Source organism: Perognathus longimembris, chromosome 7 (genome assembly GCF_023159225.1).
Source record: "Perognathus longimembris pacificus isolate PPM17 chromosome 7, ASM2315922v1, whole genome shotgun sequence".
Classification (NCBI taxonomy): domain Eukaryota; kingdom Metazoa; phylum Chordata; class Mammalia; order Rodentia; family Heteromyidae; genus Perognathus; species Perognathus longimembris.
Genome location: NC_063167.1, coordinates 43,240,737 through 43,254,686, shown reverse-complemented (window position 1 = coordinate 43,254,686; position 13,950 = coordinate 43,240,737). Strand labels below are relative to the sequence as shown.

The window sequence follows — 13,950 nt, the reverse complement described above, 5'->3', positions numbered from 1 at the left end:
AGGAATATCTTCAAAAACTTGAAAAACAATGTATGATTCTGCTACCAGATGGTTATCTGAGCCTTAGAGTATCATTTAACCTATATTTTTTTTCTATTTTATAAAAAAGAAAATAAAGGGTCTGAGAATAAAATAAAGGGCCTAGTGGTAGAGTGCTTGCCTTGCATATCTGAAGCCCTGGGTTCGACTCCTCCGCACCACATATATAGAAAAGGCCAGAAGTGGCGCTGTGGCACTGTGGTAGAGTGCTAGCCTTGAGCAAAAAGAAGCCAGGGGCAGTGCTCAGGCCCTGAGTTCAAGCCCCCGGACTGGAAAAATAAAATAAAATAAAATCCTAGTGGCCCAGACCTGTAATCCTAGCTACTCAGGAGGTTGGGAATCTGAGGATGTGGTTCAAGGCTCATCTGGGCACAAAAGTCTATAAGACATACCTTATTTCCAATTAACCATCAAAAAGCTGGAAGTGGAGCTGTGGCTCAAGTAGTAGAGTGTCAGCCTTGAGAGAAAAAGCTAGGGTGCCCTGAATTCAAGCTCCAAGACCAGAATAAGCACACACACACACACACACACACACACACACACACACACACACACACACACACACACACCAAGAAAGAAAGAGAGGGAGAGAGGGAGGGAAGAAGAAAGGAAAGAAAAGAGAAAAGAATACCTTAGCCAGGTACAGTGACCCACACCTATTATTCTAGCTACTGGAAAGAGTCAGAAGTTGAGAAGATCACAGTTCAAGACCAGCCTGGGTAAAAACGACCCCATCTCAACCAATAAAAAGCTAGGTGTGGTAGCACACAGTTCTCATCTCAACTACAAATGAAGCATAGATAGAAGGATCATGGTCCAAGCTACTGGGCATAAAAGCAAGATGCTATTTGAAAAACAACTAAAGCAAAAGGGTAAGAGATAGGGCTCAGGTGACACTGTCTGCTGAGCAAACACAGGTTTTGAGTTCAAACCCCCATACTGGGAGGATAAAAAAGGAATAAACTAAAATACATATTTTTTAAAATCACAAAAAATAATAGAATTATAGCCATATTATAGATTTTGAACATTGTTGCATCTGTGTCTCACTGATTAGCTACAAAGATTCAAAGGCTTTTCATTTTTTCACAAAACACTGCTCTACACACAGACATACACCTACTTACTTGATCTTGCAGTAGAGATTAAAATCTCTAATGTGAAACTTCACAATAAACAACTAAAATCATAAAAACATTACAAAACCTTCTGTATTTTCCATATTAGCCAGTACTTTCAAAAAGGGGGGAGGCACTTTTTTATACCTTCATGAACTCCAGGTAGTCTGTGTTGGTTCTTTCTCCACCAAGTCTAACAGGAACTAAAATAATAACAGCTTTGTCATCAGCATTACCAGAAGTCACTGAAGCACTTTGTTTATCAATTACATCACAACTGTAAACTGAGAAAACAATAATGAATATGTGTCAGGTATTATAAAAAATGATTTTCACCTTCATTTTTACCCCAGTTCTACTCCCTAACACTGGCAGCCAGTCATTTTATCTCTGGCATCACTATTAAAGTATCATGCTAAAAATACCTGCCTCATTTGTATGGTCACATAATACTATACATCAGTGGAGGTTCAGCAGTAACCAAAACAGAAAAATCCCTGTCCTAATTGATCATATGCTCTAGTAGGGGAAAACAGACAATGAAGAGTAAAATATAGCCAGGCACCAGTGGCCCATGCCTATAATGCTAGCTACTCAGGAGGCTAAGATCTGAGGATCACAGTTCAAAGCCTGCCAGGCAGAAAAGTCCCCATAAGACTCATCTCCAATTAACCACTCAAAAACCAGAAGAGGTGCTATGGTTCAAGTGGTAGAGTGCTAACTTTCAGCAAAAGGAGTTTAGGGACAGCGCCCAAGCCCAGAGCTCAAGACCCAGGACTGGCAAAAAAAAAAAAAAAAAATGGAACTTGCTATTACATATTAAGATGTTAGAAGAAAAAGATTAGTAACAAGTAACTTGCAAGATTTTTTTCCAACCCTGAGATACCACCTCACTCCAGTTAGAATGGCCTATACTCTGAACTCAGGCAACAACAAATGCTGGAGGGGATGCGGAGGAGGAACCCTTCTACACTGTTGGTGGGAGTGCAAACTAGTAAAACCACTCTGGAGAACAGTATGGAGGTTCCTCAAAAAACTCAGCATAGACACATCCTACAACCCAGCCATACCACTCCTAGTCATCTATCCTGAACAACAAATCCCAAGATACCATAAAGACACCTGTACACCCATGTTTATCACTGCACAATTCACAATAGCCAAAATATGAAAACAACCCAGATGCCCCACTACAGATGAATAAATCCAAAAACTGTGTTACCTGTACACAATGGAATACTACATAACAATTAGAAATGATAAAAATAATGGCATTCACAGGGAAATGGTCAGATCTTGAACAACTAATGTTGAGTGAGACAAGCCTAGAACACAGAGAACAAAGGAGCATGGTCTCCTTGATATATGATTGTTGGGGGTGGGGGGTGGGGGGAGAACAGTAGAGACCAGGTCTGCAAAATAACAAACTTCTTTTCAAATGGTATTTCCACATGTTTGGGTCAGCAACTTTACATTATGTATCTAAAACCAAACAGTTACTAAATAAACATAAAAAGGTCTAGGATAGACCTATCAGAGGGTCAAAATAGCTCAACAGCTATGTACATATGATTACATAAGATGAGGCTAGGCAAAATGAACTCCAAGAGTAGAAAACAGGAGGATTTTATTATTGTCGTTATGTTTAATATACTACGTGAATTTCCTATGGTGTACCCCACGTGGTTACTGTATATGATTTTGGTACACTGGATATTGTATATATGCTTAACTGAACTAGGGAAGGGAAAGAAAAATGAGGGAGGGTGTAACAAATATGACAAGAAATGTACTCACTACCTTATTACGTAACTGTACCCCCAATATACATCACCTTGTCAATAAAATTTAATTTTTTAAAAAAAAATATTTTTTTCCATGTGTGGCAGTTACTAGGATTTCAATTCAGGGCCTTCAGCTTGCTAAGTAGGGACTGTATTTGCAACATTTTGATGTAAGCAAAATAGATTACAAAAATGTCATTTAAATAGAGGAGGTCTGGGATTGTAGCTTAGTGGTAAAATGATTGCCTAGCATGCATGAAGCCCTGGGCTCAATTTCTCAGCATCACATAAACAGAAAAGGCCAGAAGTGGCACCGTGGAGTCTTAGCCTTGAGCAAAAAGAAGCCAGGGACAGTGCTCAGCCCAAGTTCAAGCACCAGGACTAGCCAAAAAAAAAAAAAAAAGATATAAAGGAATGGAGGAGGGGACAACACAAGAATTGAGAATTCACTTTTAGAGACCATCAGTTTTAGATATTTGTTAGAAATGAAAGTAGGCTGAGTAGGCAGATAGGAATATATAAAGCTAGAGTTTGAGAAGGGAACCAGGATGGACCTATAAACTTGGAAGCTGCCAGGATACAGATGGTACTGTAAAACCATGATAGTGTCTGAATTCAAATTAATGTAGACAGAAAAAAGACAGAAAATTCAAAAGCTGAACACTAAAACATGCTCAGAGATCAGGAAATTAGTAAAAACCAATAAAGGAGTAGACAAGGAGATAAAAGAAAAGCTTGAAGAGCAGTGTTCTGGAAATCAAATAAAAAGTTATAAGGATAACAAGAAGTCATCAATTGTGACAAATGCTTCTAACAGACTATGTGATATGAAAATTGGAAAGTGACCACCAGGTTTAGCAAGATGAAATTATTGGTAAGAGCAATTTAGTATTTAGCAATTTGGTAGATTTGAGCCTAAGTGGAATAATTTAAGAGAAAATGAGATTTGGTAGAAATAAATATAGACAATTTCTTTTTCAAAATAATCTTTTCTGAAATTTACACCCACACTCTTTGTCAGTTTAGCCAAACTCTGCTCTTCCTAGAAGGGCTGACTGACAAATTCTGCTGCTTTTCTTCCAGTTCTTTCCAAATATAGACTAAGATATCAAATTCTTCTGTTCACTATCTTCTCTGTCAACATTTATCTAATCCAAAGCTATTTTTTAAAAAGGCACAATAGATTGGCCTGATCAAATGTCCCTTACTCTTCACCTTCATTCAATACATATTTGTTGATAAGTTGCTATTCATTTAGGCTTTTATTTGTTTATGTGAGTAAGCTCAATTATTTTTGCATTTTTTCCTCCACCTCCATTATTTGCAAAGGCTATGATAGAGTCTCAACCAAATGATTATGCTATCTTTCCTCTACTTTTGCTATCTTAGTAATTCAATCATTGATTTACACAGAGAAACAGATCATTATAGCAAATTATTAAGTGTAATATTTAGTAGTAGCATATCAAAATGTTATGGAGAAGTTGGGCACTGGTGGCTCACGCCTGTAATCTTAGCTACTCAAGAGGCTGAAATCTGAGGATCACAAGCCAGCCCAGGCAGGAAAGTCCATGAGATTCCTATCTCCAATAAACCACACAGAGAAAGCCAGGACAGTCCCTAGGCCAGGAGTTCAAACCCCAAGACCAGCACACACACACAAAAAAATGTTAGGGAGAACAGAGGCAAAAAATAGACTAATTCTGTCTGACGTTAGTTGGAAAAGACAAAAATTTTTAGTGTAGTTTTAAAGAAAACATGAGTTAACAACAGGCATTCTGATCATAAGCAGTATTCCAAGTATAGACAATATATAAAAAGATATGGTGGAAAGTATAATATAAGAAAAATGGGAATATGGGGAAAAAAGACAAAAGGCACAAGAAATAGCAAGATTTATAGTGCTTCAGTCCGGTGTGTATGGAAAACCGTGTTAAAAGATGAATGAAGGTAGAAGTGTAGGTTGGGACAAATTGCACAGGACTTCTTTACTTTGTGTGCTAAGATAATAAAAGCTTAACGTTAATAGGAAAATCACAAGTTGTAAAATTAAAGTATGGGCTGGGAATATGGCCTAGTGGCAAGAGTGCTTGACTTGTATATGTGAAGCCCTGGGTTCGATTCCCCAGCACCACATATATAGAAAATGGCCAGAAGTGGCACTGTGGCTCAAGTGGCAGAGTGCTAACCTTGAGCAAAAAGAAGACAGGGACAGTGCTCAGGCCCTGAGTCCAAGGCCCAGGACTGGCAAAAAATTAATTAATTTAATTAAAGTTTATGACTAATGTCTTTTGATTAGATAGATCTAAAAAGGGTGACAGATAGGGAAATCAAATTAAGGTCTACGATATAGAAAAGACAAGACCTAATTAATGAAAACAAAGAGAACAAACTTCAGAAATATTTTAAAAGCATGATTATAAGCTTTTATTTGCTTTCTAGACATTAATGATAACAAAACAGTCAATAACGATAGGTTCTACCTTAAGTATACATGTGGACATGATACTACTACTCAGGAGAAAACAAAAAGGACTAGGATACGAGAGAAATGACAACTTAGTTTTAAAAACACTGAATTAAAAGAGTTTGTATGTAGAAGAAGTAGATGGAGATACTTGAAGGGTGACAGAAAACATGAGTTGCTCATACCAATGCAAGCAGGACCAGAGATGCCATCTAAGTCCTGGTGTACAGTGCATGGTCTTAAGTAATGAAATCCACATGTAATTACAGAGGAAGAGAATACACAATGGGAGGGGAAAAATACATAGAAAATTAAACCTTTAAAAACATTAATGAGGGGGAAAATCACTGATTGAATCTAGCTTCAACTAATTCCAAATCCCAGTGTATAATAAAACTGCAATAATATAAATTCTCTACTTAGCACTCTTAAATATGAATGGTAATAATTTTAAGAATAACTTCAAATTACATAAACCACTTTGTACTGCTTGTTTAATTAGGTAATTATATGTAATCACTAAGACCAAGGACTGACTGATATCAATGAAAGCACAAAAGAAAAACAAATGTATTTAATAATTAGTTGTTTCAGCACATCCTTAGCCTTAATTAAAAGTCTTAACACAGCAAATTTTACTTGTACAGCCTATTACATAAAAAACAAACATACTTACATACTCACCCCAAAACTTACAACTTTTTCATGTGGCTATAATTATGACTGTCAGTTTTTCTTTAATAGGAAATTAATAAAATGTCAAGCAAAAAGGAATTTCATAATCATTCTTTCTACACTACAACTACTAGTTGGTTACAATGGTATATTCTTACTAAATGTAACTGAAGTACATTTAACTTTTGCAAAACATTTCTTTTTCCTCTTTGTAAGCTTTCTGTAAAAATAAGCTTAACAGCACAAGGTGACTTACTTTACTTTATTAGGAAATTAAGGTCTCTATTTCTACCAAAAATAATAACACAAAACTCTGGACAAGTTATATTATTATTAAATTGTTTGCTGGAGCACTGGTGGGAAATATATACAATTCTAGGATAAAAGTCAGAATTTTCTTTCCTTGAAATATATCTACCAATGAGATAGTACCAATGACACCTATGAAGTCCAAGAATATATCCGTGCTAAATTTTCCTATTTCTTCTTCCTTCATCCTTCCTCCTTCCCCTATCTACCCCATCCTCCTTTATATATCAAGCTAGCCTGGAACTCACAATCCCCCTGCCTCAGCCAAATGAGTGTTGGAATTCCAGTCATGTACCACCATTCTTAAAATGTTTTAAAAGAGATAAAAGGGATAAAAAGCTGGGAATATGGCCTAGTGGTAGAGCACTTGCCTCACATACATGAAGCCCTGGGTTCGATTCCTCAGCACTGCATATATAGAAGCCAGAAGTGGTGCTGTAGCTCAAGTAATAGAGTGCTAGCCTTCAGCAAAAAAAAAAAAAAAAAAAAAAAAAAAAGAAGAAGCCAGGGACAGTGCTCAGGCTCTCAATTCAAGCCCCAGGACTGGCAAAAAAAAAAAAAAAAAAAAAAAAGCGGGGGAGGGACAAAAAGAGATAAAAGTTCACTAACACCTATAATCTTAGCACTTAGGAGTTTGAAGCAGAGGAATTACAAATTCTAGGCCAGCTTGGTCTACAGTGAGAACCAGTTCTTTTTTTTTTTAATTACTTTTTTAGACCCTGTCTGAAGAGGAAAAAAAGGAGAGGGAGAGAGATTTTAAATGCTGCAATTTTCTTGGAGAAGTATCTTTTAATATTGTAATTAATAATTCATGGGATATATTTAATAAAAACATCTAAACGAGACATGGTGACTCTTGGGCATTGATTCAGAACATCTGAGGTCAGGATGTGGTAAACACACTTGCACATATTCATTGCTGTACTATTCATGATAGCCAAGAGATGGAAACAACCTATATGCCCTACAACAGACAGTGAGCAAGAAAAGGTGGTACATGTACATGATGAAATTTTACTCATCTATTAGAAAGAAAAATATTATGTCATTTGCAGAGAAATGGATAGACCTAGAAAAAAGTATGTTAAGTGAAATAAGTCATGTTCAAAGAGACAAAGGCACTTTTCTTATATGTCGAGGCTACACCTAAAATATAAACAAACGATAGCAGGGTTATATGCATACAGACATGAATTAACTAGAGGATAGTAAGTATACTTACGGGAGGAATCCAATGGTGTAAATTCTTTGAACAACTAATAAACACCACTTAACAAAATGAATACCAGAAAACTGAAACATGTTTGGGAAGGAGGAAGGCAACAAGAGGTTACACATATGAGAGGAAGGAAGCATGAAAAAATGCAGTCAATATAATCAACACACACTAGTAAAAATTGAACTACATAACTCAAGAGTAGAGTTGGAATGGGGAAAGATGGGGAGAATGATGGAATGAATGACATTGATCAATATGTATTGTCTTCATAGCCTGACTTCTGTTATTGCAATCCTTTTGTAAAACTTAATAAAAATAAATATTTTTTCAAAAAACTAGGCATGATAGCATATGCCTATAATCCTAGCACTTAAGGAACATTTGAGGCAGCCTGGACTAAATAGCATGACCCTACTAAACAAACAAACAAACCTATTTAGTGCCTATTATATGTAGCAATAATGCTATGCACCACCAAAAATGTATAGACCAGTTGGATGCTGGTGACTCACAACTGTAATCCTAACTACTAAGGAAGTTAGGATCTGAGGATCACAGTTTAAAATCAACCAAGGCAGGAAAGCCCATGAGACTCTTATCTCCAATTAACCACCAGAAAACTGGAAGTGGTGCTGTGGTTCAAAGTGATAGAGCACTAGTCTTAAGCAGAAAAGCTCAAGGACAGTGGCCAGACCCTGAGTTCAAGCCCCATGACTAACAAAATGTATACACCATGGTCTCTCACTTTATAATCACTTATAATATAACTAGGAAGCTACATAAGTTAAATGCACATAAAAGGTCTGATCAAATAAATTATACAGATAAAAATTCAAATCAGATATATTATTTACCTGTACAGTCTTGTGCAACATAAATAGTTATTCCTTGTAAATCAGGGTGTTTTGCTTCTTCAACTGCTTTTCTAAGAAAAAAATAAACATATGTTGGTAACTAAAAATTTAGTTTCAAGAGGGGAAAAAGGCATCAGTTATCTGGTTGTCCTATTTAACTTATGTATCAGCTTTCAAAATTCTCCCAAATGATATCCAAAATGTTTGTTCTTTGGTTTTGTTTTGGTTTTTGTATAGTACTGAGAATTAAACTCAGGGTCTCCCACTTGCTAGGCAAGCACTATACCACGTAAGCCATACACTATACCACGTAAGCCATACCCCGGTCCTTTTTGCTTTTTAGTTCATTTTTCAAATCGTGTGTCTCATGCTAACTTTGCCTGTGCTAGCATAGTAGCACATTACTCATACCTTGGCCTCCCAAGTAGCTACGATTACAGATACACTATCATGTATAGCCACCGAAATCAAGTTAAAGTTTTCAAAGATGAATATTATAGTAACTGGCTGGAAGAACACAACGTAAGTTATAAAATATGCTTTCAAAAGTTTGAGGAATGGGAATGTGGCTTAGTTGTAGAGTGCTTGCCTAGCAGGCATGAAGCCCTGGGTTGGAGTTCTCAGTACCACATAAACAGAAAAGGCTGGAGGTGGTGCTGTGGCTCAAGTGGAAGAGTGCTAGCCTTGAGCAAAAGAAGCTCCAGGACAGTGCCCAGACCCTTAGTTCAAGTCCCAGGGCTGGCAAAAAAAAAAAAAAAAAAAAAAAAGTTTCAGGTGTGAAGCCATACCATATACCCTGAAAAAGGATTTCTCACAACCACTTTCCTGACTATGGTGAATACTCTTCAGCAGTAGTGTTTCAATAGGCTTAAAGATTTGCTTCTTATTCACCTACATCACTGGCTAGGAATGAATTACTGTGCTTGTCCCCTAGACCAATTTAAAAATGTTTTTCTTTTCTTTCAATGACAGCTTGATGCTTTTACTTCATTCAAAAACCTATGAAGGGGCTGGGCCTAGTGGCAGAGTTCTTGCCTCGTATACAAGAAGCCATGGGTTCAATTCCTCAGCACCAGAAGTAGCACTGTGGCTCAAGTGGTAGAGTGCTAGCCTTAAGCAAAAAGAAGCCAGGGACAGTGCTCAGGCCCTGAGTTCAAGCCTTAGGACTGGCAAAAAACAAACAAAAACCTATGAAGCTGGGCACTGATGGTTCACACCTGTAATCCTAGCTATTCAGGAGGCTGAGATCTAAAGACCATGGTTCAAAGCCAGCCCAAGTAGAATTGTCCCCATTAGACGCTTATCTCCAATTAACACCAAAAACCAGAAGAGGAACTGTGGCTCAAAGTGGTAGAGCACTAGCCTTGAGCAAAAGAGCTCAGGGACTGCGCCCAGGCCCTGAGTTCAAGCCCGACAAATGAAAAAAACAAACAAAAATCTCTTAAGTATGTTTCCATGTATTCAGATAGGAGAGGGATGGGCAACTGTAGCCCAAAGGCCAAATACAACCTGTTGCCTGTTTTTGTATATCTGAAAGCTAAGAATGGCTTTGAATAGTTTTAAAGAATTAAAGAATTACTTCATTTGTAACTGCTTGCATATCACCTAGTGTGTTTTCTTATAGATTTACAGGCCCAATCTAACTACAGGAACAGTCTAGCTACCACAAAGAGGGAAACCATGCAACCTTTGTTTCTATGGAGAGCTCAAATAGTATAATTCTTTAGAAAGACTAGGTCAAAGTCCAACAAAGTAAGTACTAGGAAATAGGTACTTGCAAGAAGGGGGGACATGGGGATAGGGGCAAGCAAATGAAGGGGGGAAGAGGAAGAATGCAGTCAAGAATTGTACATACCACAAAATTAAGAAAAATAAGGGAAGGGATGGGTCAAAGGGGGATAAAAATATTGAAGGGATGACACTGATCAAGATGCATTGCATACATAAACTGCTTTGATAAATAGCAAAAAAAAAATCAGTATATATCCTAAAATTTAAGAAAAATGAGGGAAGGTATATGCTGGAAAGGGTAGATGGGAATGTTGAAAGAGTGACATTGATCAAGACACACTGTATTCACAAAATTGCTTTGTTGAGTGACAACTACTTTGTATAACTAAAGATAATAAAAATATTCACACCAAAAAAAAAGAATTAAACGATTAAGTGAGACGAAAAAAAATTGGCAACAGAAACCTGTGAGAGCTCTATGTGCCACTTTACAGAAAAAAAAAGATTCTGAGCCCTGAAACATCTTGAAAAGTAGAAACTATGCTTTACAAATGCCATACTAAATTGAAATTGATATTATTTTTAACAATATAATTAATAAGATTAGGTAAATACTTTTCGAATGTAAACATCTGGTCTATAAAACAACCATATCAATAAGCAAAAAGGAGGGGCTGGGGATATGGCCTAGTGGCAAGAGTGCCTGCCTCGGATACACGAGGCCCTAGGTTCGATTCCCCAGCACCACATATACAGAAAACGGCCAGAAGTGGCGCTGTGGCTCAAGTGGCAGAGTGCTAGCCTTGAGCGGGAAGAAGCCAGGGACAGTGCTTAGGCCCTGAGTCCAAGGCCCAGGACTGGCCACAAAAAAAAAAAAAAAAAAAAAAAAAAAAAAAAAAGCAAAAAGGTTTTGTAGTAATTTCAAATTTGTATGATTATAATAGAATAAATTGATAATATACCATATTCATATCACATACTAAGTATTTATTTCATAATAGTATCAGGCCATATAACAAATAATGCAACTTTTTAAAAATTAACCAAATAAGTGGCACTTAAAGTTGAAGTACAATGAAATTTGACTTTCAAGTTTTTTTCTTACAATTCTGAATGTCACAGATGCTTTACTTTTACCCTAAGATAATCATAATATTAATATTCCCATACATTTACAACTTACAAGAACTTGATATATGCAAAGAAATGTCGAAAACATAAATTTTAGCTCTTGACATTTCTTTACGCCATCAGTACGTTATACTCCAAGTTACATTTTCAAAAAAAAATAAAATTATGACACTGTACATGCCCCAAGGTCAAAAGAGTTTTTAGAGCATTTCAATAAGACAGTCAAATGAACATCTTGGATAGAAATCAACCTTGGGAAGAAAACTTAGCCAGTAAGTAAATGAAACTCCAACCACAATGTCTTGCTTCTTTCCTACTAGCAAATCTTTAAAAGTATACACAGAAGCCCAGATGCCTATACATGATGCCTGTAAATCCTAGAGGATTGAAATTCAAAAAAGAGTCCTGGACAGGACTCTTATCTCCAATTAAACACACACACACACACACACACACACACACACACACACACACACACACAGTGGTGTGGGAATGTGGCTTAGTGGTAGAGTGCTTGCCAAGCCAGCATGAAGCCCTGGATTGATTCCTCAGTACCACATAAAAAGGGCCAAAAGTGGCACTGTGGCTCAAGTGGTAGAGTGCTAGCTTTGAGCAAAAAGGAAGCCAGGGACAGTGCTCAGGCCCTGAGTCCAAGCCCCAGGACTGGCCAAAAAAAAAAAAAGAAGGAAAAAGAAAAAGACAGAAATAGAGCTGTGATTCAAGTGGTAGAGTGCTAGCCTTGAGCAAGGATGCTCAAGGACAGCATCCAGGCCCTGAGTTCAAATTCCAGGACTAACACACACACACACACACATAGTTTACACAAAATTTGCAAAAATTTGTGTTTCAGGGGGTGACATTATCCAAAATGAAATGTGCTCTTTACCTGATTTAAGTAACTGCAACCCCTCTGTACATCAACTTGATAATAACAATTCAAAAGCAATAGTATTGGGGGGCTGAGAATATGGCCTAGTGGCAAGAGTGCTTGCCTCGTATACATGATTCCTCAGCACCACATATATAGAAAATGGCCAGAAGTGGCGCTGTGGCTTAAGTGGCAGTGTGCTAGCCTTGAGCAAGAAGAAGCCAGGGACAGTGCTCAGGCCCTGAGTTCAAGGCCCAGGACTGGCAATAAATAAATAAATAAATAAATAAATAAATAAATAAATAAATAAATAAATAAATAAATAAAACAAAACAAAAAAATAGTATTGGGGCTGGGAATACGGACTAATGGCAAAGTGCTTGCCTCATATGCATGAAGCCCTGGGTTTGATTCCCCAGCACCACATTTATAGAAAAGGTCAAAAGTGGCGCTGTGGCTCAAGTGGCAGAGTGCTAGCCTTGAACAAAAAGAAGCCAGGGACAGTGCTCAGGCCCTGAGTCCAAGGCCCAGGACTGGCAAAAAAAAAAAAAATAGTATTTCTACCTAAGCATAAAGAACTCAGTCACAAGATGAAAGACTTTAAAACAATTAATTTTACCTTAAAATGTGAGCAACAATAGCTGGTCCATACCAATCTCCAGCCTTTTTCCCAGACTTCTTCCCATATTCTACTAGTTGATGTAAGCCAAAAAGAGCCAAGGGAGAATCACCAAACCAGGAGATGATTTTCCTATGGTAAATTTCATTTCGAATTTCATCATCATCAGAATATTTCTTAATTTTTTCCTTCAGAGAAATCGTTGGAGTTTTGAGTTCTCTTTCTCCTGAAAGGGATGCTTCAAAAGATGTAGTAAATTTTTTCACAGTGTGGGAAGTCCAGGATTCAGAGTCTGAATTTTCAATGTTCAGTGCATCAGGCCAGGTCCAAGCTATAGCAGTCCAAAGCAAGGAATTCAGACAGGTTAGACAGACTTGAATGAAACTAAAACAAATAGGTAGCATTGATGGCTCACAACTGTAATCCTAGCTACTCAGGAGACTGAGATCTGAGGATCTCAAAGCCAGCCTGGGCAGGAAAGTTCAATAAATGACCAAAATATCCAAAGGGAGTTGTGGCTCAAGTGGTAAAACGCTAGCCTTGAATAAAAAGAAGTTCAGGACAGTGCCCAGGCCTCAAGTCAAGCCCCCAGGACCAGCAAAAATAATGTTACATTGGTTACTAAATTAAAACTGAAAGTACTAAACTAAAGCTGAAAGTGCAAACACAGAAAGTACATAGACACAGCTGCTATTAGACACTGGAAATTGCTGACAATGGATGTAAGGTTTCTCTGGAGCAATGCTAAAGATTCTAAAAGTCTGATAATTTCTGATATTATTTGGTAATTAAAATGTAATAACCAGAGACAATAGCCTAAAATAGTAAAAATAAAATCCTCTTACGATAGATAGATAGATAGATAGATAGATAGATAGATAGATAGATAGATAGATAGATATCACAAAATAATCTGGATGCTGGTGGCTCATGTCTATAATCCTAGCTATTCAGAAGGCTAAAATCTGAAGATCATGGTTCAAAGCCAGCCCAGGCAGGAAAGTCTTCAAAAGAAACTATGGTTCAAGCAGTAGAGTGCTGGCCTTTAGCACAAAAGCTCAGGGACAGGGCTGGAAATATAGCCTAGTGGCATGAAGCCCTGGGTTCAATTCCTCAGCACCACATATATACAAAAA

General features: G+C 37.3%; 1 protein-coding gene across 6 annotated transcripts in view; it reads right to left on the bottom strand.

Moving 5' to 3' along the window:
* Positions 1-13,950, bottom strand: part of Atg4c (autophagy related 4C cysteine peptidase) — a 56,920-nt gene that overhangs the window by 20,769 nt on the left and 22,201 nt on the right. For all 6 annotated transcript variants that reach the window (XM_048351463.1, XM_048351460.1, XM_048351461.1 and 3 more), the window contains exons 5-7: positions 12,815-13,145; positions 8,466-8,536; positions 1,305-1,441 (exon numbers count right to left, since the gene is read on the bottom strand). In XM_048351463.1, coding sequence (XP_048207420.1) covers positions 1,305-1,441; positions 8,466-8,536; positions 12,815-13,145 — 539 coding nt within the window. The remainder of the gene's footprint in view (positions 1-1,304; positions 1,442-8,465; positions 8,537-12,814; positions 13,146-13,950) is intronic.